The sequence below is a fragment of the Loxodonta africana genome, chromosome 20 (assembly GCF_030014295.1).
Source record: "Loxodonta africana isolate mLoxAfr1 chromosome 20, mLoxAfr1.hap2, whole genome shotgun sequence".
NCBI lineage: Eukaryota > Metazoa > Chordata > Mammalia > Proboscidea > Elephantidae > Loxodonta > Loxodonta africana.
This window is the reverse complement of record NC_087361.1, coordinates 48198647-48213020: the sequence shown is the minus strand read 5'-3', so window position 1 is coordinate 48213020 and position 14374 is coordinate 48198647. Positions and strand designations below refer to the sequence as shown.

The window sequence follows — 14374 nt, the reverse complement described above, 5'->3', positions numbered from 1 at the left end:
CCCGTTATATCATTTATATCATTTCACACAACAGCAAACTGACAATAAAAAGAAGTAATTCTTACTTCCAGACATTTTATGTCACCAGCTTTAAAAAGGGTTTGCATCATAATTATTGTAAATACCGTGCGTCAGCATATCATACAGCCTTAGGTACAAAGCTCTCCCCACGCTCATTCCCAGGAATTCAGCCAATAATCTGGTTATGGTACAGAGAAATTTTCTAATATAAAAAAGACACACATGTATACCAAAATCTTAAAGTGACTATGCAACTAACTTGAACAGTTATGATACAGACTGCAGACAGACAGGTCAAATGTGGCAGTTTTGCTTCTTAACATAATGGTCTCTGTCTAAAACACTTTGTTAAAAATTCTCCTGATGTCAGAGTTTCTCCCCCTATCTAACAGACACTGGTATTATCCACTAGAAGCTATGGCATGTGGCGAGTGCTCACATACGACTGTACTAGCTCAGTAAGAGCTGGCACGAGACAAAACTCAAGGACGATCCTGTGTGATACTCCTCAAAGACGTGCACTTGGCTGTCTTTGCATCAGCTTTCGAGTCAGAATACAATTTAAATACAAAAGACTTTCTAGGATGAGCAAGTATTCTTACTCAAAAGGTATATTTGGATTAACTGACTTGGAAAGCATAAATTGCCATCCTCATATACATACTTTAGAGAGGATATATGTGTGACGTGAACAGGGAAGACTGCAAAAGCTCTTAGATCCTAGGCTAGCTCTGAACTCTAGACCATGAATTATGAGTATTTCCATCTGGCCAACTAATATTTATTGAGAACCTATGGTGGACACTGGTTACTTTGCAGGCCATACTTTGATTTTGGTTAGATCAGGTATTATAAAAGAAGCAACAAATGTTACAGCTGAAAGACAACTAAAAGGTTATCAAGTCCAGATTCTCCTTTATCTAACACGTAAGAAAAATTAGGCAAATTCTAGTGACATTAAGCAAGTTATTCACTACAAACCTTCATAAAAGTTTGCCTCAAACAAGGGAAGAGAGTTTGGAGTATTACAGGCCTAGGTTCAAATTAAAGTGTACCCCTTTATATAATGGGGAATAACTTAACCTTTTTGAGTCTCAGTTTCTACAGAACGTGATTAAGAATAAATTCATTTCAACACCCTAAGTGCTCATTAACGTATGAATGGATAAACAACTTGTGGAACATGCACACAACAGACTACTACACAACTATAAAGAACAATGAGGAGTCCCCAAAACATAACATGGATGACCTGGAGGACATCACGCTGAGTGAAATACGTCCATTGCAAAAAGACAAATACTGTATGGTCCCACTATTATAAAAACTCAAGAATAGATATACACACAGAAAGCAAAGTTCTTTGATGATTACCAGGGATGGGAGGGAGAAGGAGAGCAAATCGCCTTCTAGATAGTGAACACTTGTTACTTTTGGTGGTGGGCAAGCCAATCCCAAATATGACTGAAGTTAGCATAACATGACCAAGATAAAAAAATACACTAAGAAGTATACAAGAATAAGGGACAATTTCAGTAAATGCTATAGCATATACAATTTTGCAGCAACAGTGAAAACAACCAAATATGTGTATAGTTATGCAGGTACATATGAATGCATATATGCGTACAGGAAGGCAGATGCAAGTAAATACACGTACATATATGGCTATATTTGTAGATATATGCACATATATGTATATACATGTTTGTGTGTGCTGCTTGTATATCCACATATATAACAAACCACATAAGGGGTACAGTTATGGAGAAGTTCTAGCCATAAACAACTCGCAGGATTGGTTTATTGAGTCAAAAGGCTTGGAAGCATAGTCTTGGGGACAACTTAGTTAATTGGCATAACATAGTTCACAAGATAATGTTCTACTAACATTCTAAAACCTATCTAGTTCGGTGAGTAGCATCTGGGGTGTTAAAAGCTTGTGGGAGGCCACCTAAGATACAGCTATTGGTCTCTACTGGTGTGGAGCAAAAGAGAAGGAAGGAAATTGAAAGCTCAAAGTAGAAACTAGTCCATGGGACTAAGGCCCACACGAACCATAGCCTCTTCTAACCTGAGACCAGAAGAACCAGATGGTGCTTGGCTATCACTACTTACCATTCCGACCAGGGGCACAATAGTAGGTTCCAGACAGAGTAGGAGAAGAATGTACAACAAAACTCAAATTCCTACAAAAACCGCCAGACCTACTGGATTGACATAGACCAGAGGAACCCCCGAGACTATCACCCTAAGGTGCCCTTTGAACTTGGAACTGAAGCTATTTCTGCAGGTCACCTTCCAGCCAAGTAATAGATCGGCTTATAAAATAAACTATCACCCATGAGTGATGTGCTCCCTTAAACAAATAAAAATGAGACCAAACAGTCAACATTTACCCAAAAGCAAAGATGAAAAAAGGCAAGTAGGGGAGGGGAAATTAGATCAATGGAAACAGAACAGAATGGAAGTATTGAGAATGCTGACACACTGTAAAAACTGTAGCCAGTGGCATGGAGCAATTTGTATAAAAATTGTTAAAGGGGAATCTAATTTGCGGTGTAAACTTTCACCTAAAACAAAATATTATTAAAAAATAAAAGAATAAATTGATTTCAAAGAACTGATGTAAAAATAAAATAAGAGTGTTATGGAATTATTTTTTCACTCAGTGTATCTTACCCATGTAGCTCTAGTTCACTAATTTTTAATGGCTGCACTGAATTCCAGTAAGTAGAATTTATTTATCTAAGCCCATTTTTGAGACATTAGAGTTGTTTTCAGTTTCTTCATAACCATCCAAATGAACAGCCTCATACATACAACTCTTCCTACCAAGGTGATTATTTCCGTAGGAACAATTAATAAATAACATTTATCTATTAATAACATGCCCTTGTGGTGCAGCAGTTAAGAGCTCGGCTGCTAACCAAAAGGTCTGCAGTTTGAATCTACCAGCTGCTCCTTGGAACCCCTGTGGGGCAGCTGTACTCTGTTCTGTAGGGTCACCGGGAGTCAGAATCAACTTGACAGCAACAGGTTTGGTTTTAATAATAGCATTAATTATGAATGCCAAATGGCCTTCCAAAACAACTGTGCTAATTTATCCTCTCACTTGGGAGAGAAAAATCTTAAATTCTATAATTATAATAACAATAACATTAAAAAAAAATTGCCCTTGAGTTGATATGGACTCATAGCAGCCCTACAGAACAAAGTACAACTGCCCCACAGGGTTTCCAAGGCTGTGATCTTTATGGAAGCAGACTGCCACATCTTTCTCCCACAGAAGCACTTAACCACTTCATCATCAACCCAACCCAAAACCAAACCCATCGCCATCCAGTCGATTATGACTCATAGGGACCCCACAGGACAGAGCAGAACTGCCCCATAGAGTTTCCTAAGCTGTAAATCTTTACGGAAACAGACTGCTATATCTTTTTCCTGCAGAGTGGGCTGGTGGGTTCTAATAGCTGACCTTTTGATTACCTGCCAAGCACTTAACCACGGTGCCACCAGGGATCCTTCCTATTGTAATAAATTCCAAGTATATACAAAAATTGGTATTTATAATCTTTTTTCAAGTTTTTTTTTCTAAATTTTATTTATTTTATTATTGTTAGGAATACAGACAGCAAAACATATACCAATTCAACAATTTCTACATGTACAATTTAGTGGCACTGATTACATTCTTCAAGTTATGTAACCACTCTCATTCACCATTTTTTTCCTGAGTTGTTCCTCTCCCATTAACATAAACTCCTTGCCTCCTAAATTTACTATCTGATTTTTTGAGTTGCTGTTGTCAATCTCTATGGGGCAGTTCTACTCCATCCTATAGGGTCGCTATGAGTCGGAATCGACCTGAGGGCACTGGGTTTGGGTTGTCAATCTGATCCCATACAGGTAAGTCTTAAAAGAGCATAATGCTGACGGCAGGCCTTTTTTTACTAGTTAAGCTAAACTATTGTTTGGTTTTAAAGTGACTTCATGGGATATTTTTGGTTTAAGGTTTAAAGATTATCTCAGGGTAATAGTTTCAGGGGTCAGTCCACTCTCCATCGTGCCACAAAATCTAAAGTCCATGAGATTTTGAAATTTTGTTCTGCATTTTCCTCCTTATGACTAGAAGGATTCTTCCATGGAATCTTTGATCAAAATGTTTAGTAATGGTAGCCGGACATCACCCAGTATTTCTGGTCTCACGGCAAAGGAGATAGTTATTCACGGAGGCAATTAGCCACACATTCCATATCCTCCTCCTATTCCTGACTCTGCTTCTTCCTCTGTTGCTCCAGGTGAATAGAGGTCAATTATCGTGCTTGGATGGCTCCTTCTAAGCTTTTAGGACCCCAGGTGCTACGCAACTAACTAGGAGGTAGAACAGAAGCACTAAACATGTTATTTGGCCATTTAACTGGCATGTCCCATGAAACCATGACCCTAAACCTCCAAACCAAGGAACCAAATCCCATGAGGTGTTTGGTTGCACATAAGCAATCTTGGTAGCTACTTGTTTTCCCCTCCTTGGTCACTGTTATAAATATATGTCTTAGTTATCTAGTGCTGCTACAACAGAAATACCACAAGTGGATGGCTTTAACAAAGAGAAGTTTATTTTCTCGCAGTAAAGTAGGTTAAAAGTCCAAATTCAGGGTGTCAGCTCCAGGGGAAGGCTTTCTCTGTCAGCCTTTTCATCAGTCTTCCCCCGGACTAAGAGCTTCTTCACGCAGGGATCCCAGGTCCAAAGGACGTGCTCTGCTCCCAGCACTGCTTTCTTGGTGGTATGAGGTCCCCAAATCTCTGCTTGCTTCTCTTTCATCTCTTAAGAGATAAAAGCTGGTGCAGGCCATACCCCAAGGAAACTCCCTTTACATTGGATCAGGACAGTGACCTGATCCAATCCCACCCTAATCCTCTTAACATAAAATTACAATCACAAAATGGAGGACAACCACACAATATGGAAAGTCATGGCTTAACCAAGTTGATACACACATTTTTGGGGGGACATAATTCATGACAATATCTATCCCACAGCTTTTGCCAATTCACCTTTTTACAAGTGTACAATTACAATACTTGGCTCTGCAACCCTACCCTTAATCAATGTGATTTTCCATCACCATTAACCCCCCTCTGTACATTTGCCTTTTCATATAAGTGAGGTCATACAATATTTGTCCTTCTGTGATTGGTTCATTCGGTCAGCATAATGTCTTTATGCTCCCTCCATACTGTAGCATGTATCAAGATTTTGTTCAATCCCATTGCAATAAACTCCAAGAAATACATAAATTGATATTTATATTCTTATCAAAAATTGACCACCAGAGCAAAGAGATGGAAGGGAATGTAGAAATCATTTAGTCAATTACCTCCTTTAAAAATGAGAAAACTGAGCCTGGAAAAGGTTAAAAGTTAGCTTAAAAACAGGTTGTGAGGAGGACACAATTCTTCAGCTTCCAAGGTCAATGTGCTTCCTACTACTCTAAGCACTGATTCAAATTTATTTTAACTTCTCATTTTACGGGGCAGTTCTACTCTGTCCTGTAGGGTCGCTATGAGTCAGTATGGGTTTGGTATTTTTGGTTTCTCATTTTATATTTGTGAAACAAAGTTAAAAGAGAATGATTAATTTAGTACGCCATCTATAAAAGTAACTTTACATGGAGAAAATTTTTGCTTATATTTTATAATATCAAAAAAACCAAATCTATTGCTGTCGAGTTCATTCCGACTCAGAGTAACCCTACAGGACAGAATAGAACTGCCCCGTAGGGTTTCCAGGGAGCAGATGGTAGATTCAAACTGCTGACCTTTTGGTGTGCAGCCGAGCTCTTAACCACTGCACCACCAGCGCTCCAAATTTTATATAATACAGGTCAAATTTAGTTGTGAGATAATAGCTATAGCTATAGTGATAAAAGGCTAACAAAAACATTTCTATGCAGACTTAAATGCTGATGTATAAAGCTCAAAAAATAAAATTACCTGGATATCTTGCAGACAGATTTCATGAGCATCCAATGAACACTGTAGTCTTGGTTCTAGTAGTTTCTTTAAGTTGCCTATTGGCTCATTGATGTCTATGGCCTGGCTCACACATTCAGCCGGGGTATAGGTTTGTTCTACGATGCTAAATATTAAAGGATATGACAGTTAACAATTACATATTTACCCTAGATATTAAAGAAACAATACGCTAAAGACAAAACTAAAGATCAAAATACATTTCTGGTCTTTGAAAACTCATTTTACGTAGACGCTATCCACAGTAGTACGCTCGTTGCCAGCTAGTTCTATGAAACACAATATTGAATTGTACGAAGAAATGCTAGCTTGAAATTTAAAGTACCCTTGAAAACATGTCTCATTGTGTATATACATATGCATGTATGTACGCCAAGAACCAAATGCAATGCCGTCGAGTGGATTCCGACTCATAGTGACCCTACAGGACAGAGTAGAACTGCCCCATGGGGTTTCCAAGGTACAGCTGGTAGATTTGAACTGCTGACCTTTTGGTTAGTAGTTGATCTCTTAACCACTCAGCCACTAGGGCTCCAATGTGTGTATACACATATAAATTTTATATATACAATACTTAAGGAAAAATGTCTGCACTTATATTTGGAGGTTATTTTGAAGAATTTTAGGCCCAGGAGGAAATAAAATGTCTCCTTAAAATCTGTGTGCCACCTGTACTCATCAATTTCCCTTCTTAATATAAATACAACTTAATAAGTGTAAATTGCTAAGATATGAAAATCTAAGTTATATAAAATACTTCCCATTTAACTTAATCTAGAAATTACTGGTTTTAACTGGCATAACCAGTTGCCATCGGCTGACTCCAACTCTATGTATGTCAGAGTAAACTGTGCTCCATAGGGTTTTCCCCCCCAACAAAAGCGGATTCAGTAAATAAAATACCGTAATGATATATTTATTCAAGGAACACAACTATTTAATTTAGTGGTGCTCCACAGGGTTTTCAATGGCTGATTTTTTTCAGAAGTAGATTGGTAGGCCTTTTTCCCAACATACCTCTGGGTGGACTCCAACCCCTACCTCACAGTTAGCAGCTGAGCATATAAACCTTTCATACCACCCAGGTACTTCAATATTTACTATAGCTCCACATTAAAAAATATATATCAGTATGTCTCCTTTAAAACTCCTAGGACTCTTTTTCACACCTCAAATCCTAAAAAATGACTTGCTGCCATTTTGTAGATTTTGACTCATAGCGACCCTACAGGGCAGGCTAGACTGCCCCATAGGGTTCTCAAGGCTGTAATCTTTGCAGGAGGACCCCTACTGGAACAGTGGTTAAGAGTTCAGCTGTTAACCCAAAGGTCAGCGTCGAACCCATTAGCACTAACTCAGAAGAAACATATGGCGGTCTGCTTCCATAAAGATCTGCAGCCTTGGAAACCCCATGGGGCAGTTCTACTCTGTCACACGCAGTCATTATGAGATGGAATAGACTTGATGGCCCTTAACAACAACAATCTTTACGGAAGCAGACTGCCACATCATTATCCCATGGAGTGGCTGGTGGGCTTGAACGGCTGACCTTTTGGTTAGCTACATTTCTTTAGATCTTTATGTGGGGCCAAAGACAGGTACAAATAAATATTTGCTGAATTAGTAAACTTTAAATTTAATTAAACTTCAAAACTTTTAAATATGATTTAAATCTCATTTGCAGTTGTCAAAAACAATATTAAAAAATTCGTCCAGTTCCACTTTCACATAAATTTTAAGTATAATGTGCTATATACCACTCAAGATATTCAATGAATGTACACAGCCCACATTTTTTCTAAAACTTTAAGACAATATATAAAACATATTTTTAAGACATAAAAACATGAATAAAAACATTAAAATAATACTAAACTACTGCTATTTCTCAAGGTAAAAAAATTAGGTTATTTGGCTCAGTAAACTTTGGCATCGCAGGCTATATTTCTTTTTTTTGTAAAAATGACTTTAAAAGCTTCAGATGTTGCTTTAAGGTGTTCTGAAAGACATTTTATATGGACTCAACATTTTTTAAAAATTTAAATTTTTTCGTTGCCATTTAAACCTTGCAAAATTTTATATAAAAATCTGAATTTTCAATTTCTCTTGAAAAATTGTGGATGACCTCACATCACTGGACCTAAATTCCCGTAGAGCCATAATCTGCTAGTTAAATAGCAACTACCTGCTCCTTTACACAGCTACTCCCCAGATCAACACGATCGCTACCAATAGCTTACACCAGGGCCCTACAAAAGTCTTCTGTGAAGGGTCACAGAGCAAATACGGGCACTTGTGTGAGTGTGTGTGTATAAAAATAAATATGTGTACACCAAGCTCCATGATGGCCCCCAGGCATTCCACCTTCTGACGCTTACACCCATCTGTAGTCCCCTCCCACGTTGTACACCACAGTTGGATTGTGAGACCAAAAGACTAAGTCAGAAGTATAATATCACTTCAGAAATTAAGTTATTTAAAAAACACTGCAGCCTCTGCCTCCACATCCTTTCCACTGCGGGGTAGCCAGCTACCATGTCCTCAGCAGCACTCTAGCGGGGCCCCGGGGTGAGAGACTGAGGTGTCCCGCCAACAGTCTCGTGAGTGATCTTGGAAACAGATCGTCTAGCTCCAGTCAGGTATTCAGATGACTGCAGCCCGGTCCAACAGCTTAAAGTACAACCTCAGGAAATACCAGGAGCCAGAACCACCCACCCAAGTTCCCAGGTTCCTGACCCTGAGAAACAGTGTGCAATAATAAATGCTTGTTGTTTTAAGCTACTAAGTTTTGGGGTAATTCGTTAGCCTCCCAAATTAAATATAAAAATTAATGGATTAGAAAAAAAAAACCAAGAAGTATGTATTCTCCCCCCCTACCCCGCCCCCGGAGAAAAGAGCACAACCAAACGTGTTGAAAAGCTCCATCAAAAATTTAAGATTTTTTTTTATCCCAGCTGCACTTTCAACATCCAGCATCCTACCTGACCTTTGGGATATCTCCTTGTCCCTTTCTACCACAGCTGTTCTAAACCTGTATTAGTCTCTGAAGTTCTCTACTGCTCTCAGTCCCTCTGACTTTCAGCATATTATCTCATCACCTGCTTTACAGAGTAAAACAGGGACTATTTAGCCATTACCTTCATCAGCCTTCTTTGCTTGATTCCCAGCTCTTTTTTCTATGTCTGTTTTCTCTTGGATTCTAAACTCATCACCACCGCCCTCCTTCCTTAATAGAAAAGGCAATAGCAGAATTACCATCTTTCACTGCACTAAACTTACTACTGAACATATGATCACCCACGTGCCTGCATGCCTCCTCAGATACAATGTGGCCTCTACCACGGCAGACACTGTCTCACTTATTGAACATGTTCCTGGTGGTTACTAGCCGATGGCAGTTACTGATATTTGTTAAATCAGGAATGAATTAAGTTGTTATTTCTAAAATAAAAGTAACCAGCATTGAGGAAAGGAATAAGAAATTAAATACTGCCCTAGAGGAAAAAAATATCACAACTGCTTGATCATTATAAACTACATTTATCTCTAATTTTAGTTTAAAAGTGTCTTTCCCTCCCAGCTAGAAATCCATTAAGTCAGAGAAAACAAAAGCAATACATAAGCCTCGAAAATGCTGAGGTGAGTTAAAAAACGAACAAGCAATGTCTTGATCCTTGATTTTCATTAGATAGATAGATAGATAAAAAGTGATGAATTCGGAAAACACCAACCTTTCTTCTGTACACTCTGACTTCTCTGTTCCATCAATCTCAATCTCTATCAGCTCCTCTGCTTCTCTTTTAGTCATGGCTGAAGTCTTCCAGAGAGCAGTCCTTCAAGAGTCAAATTTTAAAACACTTTGAAATTACTGCATTAACAGAAATGCTATCCAGGAAGCAGAGACCCAATTCCAAATAAAAGCAGAGGGTACGTAGGAGAGAGGGACGCGATCGTCATGTCCAGAAGAGAAGCCACAAACAGTGTTTAACTGGTGCTTATTAGCCTGACGTGACTTCACCATTCCATCTGATTTACAGGGATGCATTTAGGCCCAATCTCAGTCAATAAGTTAACTGATGTTATTTTGAAAGCAAGTGTAAGAGCATGTTAACTGTATTATAGCAACTCGTAATCTTAATAATAGATTTAAACCTGTAGCTTAAAAATCAACATGGAGATAAACTACAACCGTTCAGCTAAAATCTGTACATGTTAGCAGAATGTACTGCCAAGAGCCCCACTGACTGCGATATAAATGAATTTACTTGTTAGAATCTGTGTTATAAAACATTTATCTTACAAATGCAAGTACAATATTCTAAAACAGCAATCTAAGGTAACAAAGTAATTACAGGTACATAGATTATTGCTCTGATTACACACTAGTATTTTTTTTTTTCAGATGTGGTTTTATACATTTTGAAGAAACCACTACTTCAGTTTCAGAGGCATTAATGCTGTAAGTTCCAGGTTCTGTTACTCTCTGGCTGTGAGTCATGAACTTGTCTCTGGAATCCATCTACAGCCTCAGTACACAGCATGTGTAGAGCTTTCTAAATTTACTACATCTAAAAAGGTACATCTTTGATGTTCAAAGAATGTCCCTTAAATTTGATATTCCATATTTTTTTGGCAAAAGATCTGTGCTCCTACTCTCAAGATTTGACAAAATCTTGAATTCAAGTGTACGAATAGAAAAAGAATTCAAATATTCATTCCTATTAATAACCAGCGTTATTGAGTGCTAGGCACTGTATCAAATGCTTTACATAGTACTATCTTATTTTGAAGGAGCCCTGGTAGCACAATGGTTAAGTGCTTGCCTGCTAACCAAAAGATCAGTGGTTTGAACCCACCAGCTGCTCCACAGGAGAAAAAACCTAGCTATCTGCTCGAGAGATTATGGCCTAGAAAACACTACGGGAGCAGTTCTACCCTGTCCTATAAGGTCACTATGATTTGGAATTGCCTGGACGGCACACAAGAACGACAACAATCTTATTCTGAGCCCCCACCCTTACATATAAACGACCCAGAGGACACTGAGGTTAAAGTGCCTGCGGCTCCGTAACATCACTCATTAGGTGTATCAACTTAACCCAAAAAAACCCAAACTCAGTGCCGTCGAGTCCATTCCAACTCATAGCGACCCTAAAGGACAGAGCAGTACTGCCCCATACAGTTTCCAAGGAGTGCCTGGTGGATTCGAACTGCCGACCCTTTGGTTAGCAGCTGTAGCACTTAACCACTATGCCACCAGGGTTTCCTATGTCAACTTAAGTATACATTATTCCAGGTAGGGTTCAACTATGCTATGTTTGAATATCAAGTTAAGGGTACATTATCTCAGGTGGGGTGAAAAAAACACACCTGTTGCAGTGAAGCTGATACTGACACATAGCAACCAATACCAGCCTCGGTAAAATCCAAAGACTTCACAATGACCAATGAGGCCCTCCATGGTCTACCTCACCACCAACTTATCACTGGCCTCCTTGCTTTCCTGGCACGGGCCCTGCACTGAGCCCTGCGCTCTCACTGTTCAGTCCACCTGGAACGTACTCCCCCCAGATGTCCTCTTGGCTAAATCTCTCTCCTTTTTCAAGCCTTGGCTCAGATCTCATCTTCTCAATGGGACCCTGATCGTCCCCACGAAACTCTGTAAACTGTCTCCTCTATACCACTTTATTTTTTCTTCTTTTCCAAAGCACTTGTCTTCTAACATATTATGTAATTATTATTATATTTACAATCTTTCTTCCCTTGTTGGATCATCATCAAAGTGCAAAGATGAAAGTTATCCAAAAGTGACCCCTCCTTTAAAAAAAAAAAAAAAACACCCTTTGCCACTGAGTCAATTCCAGCCCGTAGTGACCCTACAGGACAGAGCAGGGCTGCCCCATATGGTTTCCAAGGAGAGGATGGTGGATTCGAACTGCCGACCTTTTGGTTAACACCCGAGCTCTTAACCACTGAGCCCCCAAGGTTTCGAAAGTGACTCCAGGAACTTAAATTGGTTTCTCTGGACTGGGGACTTCCCCTCACTTTCTGGAGCAAAAGGGGCATTAGCAGTCCTCAATCTCCCAAGGGACCAAGGTCTCTGTGGTATGCAGAATCATGGCCCACAACCTGTGACTACGTTAGATAGCAAAGGAGAATTAAGGTTGATGCAATTAAGGCTACTAATCAATTTATCTTAAAATACAGAGTATACTGGACCATCAGGTGAGCCCAATGAAATCAAAAAGAAACCTTTAAAGTGGGTGAGGAGTTGGAATAGAGCAAGACTGACTGGATGTGAGAACTCCACTGCCTGAATGCGAATGGTTTTGAAGATTTTTTAGAGAAAAAAATGAATGCCATACTCTCTTGGAAAAATGATGGTATTTATAATCTCAGAATTGATCACTCTCTCAGTTCTCCAAACTAAGGCTAGAAAAGCAATGGACCAGAGTTGGGAAACCATCCAAACCTCTGATACCAGCGCTTGAAAGGGTCTTAGCTATTTTTCTGGAACCAATTCCCCAAGATCCTATATCAACACTTTAGAAAGCAGAGATGAGGCCATTACTTGGAGTCTCTCCACCTCAGAGCTGCCCCTGTCATTACCTGACTAAAACGTCACATTCGTAGACACCTTGGTTTGTCCTAAACTTAATCTAACATGGAGTTCAGAACATCTGGCTAAATGGACACGAATAAACTTGAATTTGACTAAAAATTCCAGGAAAAGCTAGTATCTGTAAAACACAGTTATGTTTAACATTCTCTTTCAGAACCACAGATAAATTTGAGGACTGTCTGTCTTCACTAGAAAGCGCTATTAGTTCATGGAGGTTGGAACAATTTTTCACAATACAGGATAAATAAACATATACGTGCTTTGGGGTGGCCTGCATGATCAACTGTACATTTTCAACAAATAAACAAATGCTTTTAAATACCTAAAGAAAAGTTTTTTAATTTAAAGATAAAGTCAACAGTTAAAAAAAATTAAATACACCTATCCGTGTGTGTGTGCAAATAGAGAAATCGAATATGGCAAAACGTAACAATTGGTGACTCCAGGTGAAGGGTATATATAGGTGTTCATTTTTTCTGTAGGTTTTTAAGTTTTATAAATAGTTGGAGAGACTAAGAAGCAACAGTTTTAAGTACTCAGCCTTGACAGCTCTCACGACTTGCCTCAATTTAACATCTAGGTCAGTATTTGTTACTTCACGGCTATATAACCTCTAAGATACATGCCACTGTATATACAACCCAGGTAAAGTGACTCAAGTTCGTCCAGTGTCAGATGACTAAAAAATAAATAAGCTTGGAAAACTTAGATCAAACCCTCAGACAGCGATACTACTCCTTGAAACAGTTGCTGGAAGAGTTGACCGATTTCTTCTGAAGTTTAAGACAACACAGTATCTCTGAGAATTTCGTCACTGCCCCGTTCTTCACACTTCGCTCCAGTTCACCCTTTGAAATCTTTGTTCCTGCCACGAGTCGGATACACTGCTATTCTGAGTGGAAACTATGTGGACTTTATTTCTGAACTACTATGCCTGAACGCAATATCAGTTTGCCCTCCCTGCCGTTCACCTAATAAGGATGCGATCCCGAAATACAAACGGGTTACTTTTCAGAACACTAAAAAACCAAAAAGTTGGCAAATTATGTTAACACATTGTTTCCCCCTCGTCTCACTTCCTGGTTTTTAAAAGAAACTCAAAGGGCACCATATACATCAACAGACAGCTTTGGAGCAACTACGGGCCAGTTGTGGAAAGAAACTGAAGTTGAAGGGAAGGTGAATGGTTGAGTCCGGCAAGGAGGGTGCTGACCGCCGAGCGCGGCGGAGGGGACGGGGAGAGGTGACACGTACGGACGGGTCCCGGGCGCGGCGGGGCGGCTCCGGGGCTCGCGGCCTCCCGGGGCCCCGCGCCGCGCGCCCCTCCCCTCGGTTCCTCGCGCAGCTCTCCCGCCCCTCCCCACCCGGCTCCTTCTAGTCTCACGAACGGAAATGGGAGTCACAACGCCGGGGACCAGCGGAAACAAAACACAGAGACGGGCGCGGGGGGGCCGCCGTGGGGGAGAAGGCCCCGGAACGAGGTCGGCCCGCGCGGCCCCGCGCTCCCTTCCTCCCTCGCGGCCGCACTCACCCGCTCCGGAATCGGCCCTGTCGCCCCCGCCCGCGCTCCTCGGCCGGCTGAGAACGGCAGCGGCCCCCCACTCCGCGTGCAGCGTCTCTCCGGGTAAGACCTGCAGCTCCTACGACTCGAGTGCGAGGCCCCCGGGCCCTTCCCGCGGAATCGGCGCTGAG

The 14374-nt window shown here is 40.3% G+C and overlaps 1 protein-coding gene across 3 annotated transcripts in view; it reads right to left on the bottom strand.

The window, feature by feature from the left end:
• The window catches only part of GABPA (GA binding protein transcription factor subunit alpha), a 37828-nt gene that overhangs the window by 22969 nt on the left and 485 nt on the right, over positions 1–14374 (bottom strand). For 2 of the 3 annotated variants that reach the window (XM_010590347.3, XM_003410325.4), the window contains exons 2-3: positions 9792–9893; positions 6022–6166 (exon numbers count right to left, since the gene is read on the bottom strand). In XM_010590347.3, coding sequence (XP_010588649.1) covers positions 6022–6166; positions 9792–9868 — 222 coding nt within the window. In that variant the 5' untranslated portion in view covers positions 9869–9893. Of the gene's footprint in view, positions 1–6021; positions 6167–9791; positions 9894–14213; positions 14346–14374 lie in introns of those variants that run through there. The other variant, XM_010590346.3, reaches the window with a different exon arrangement.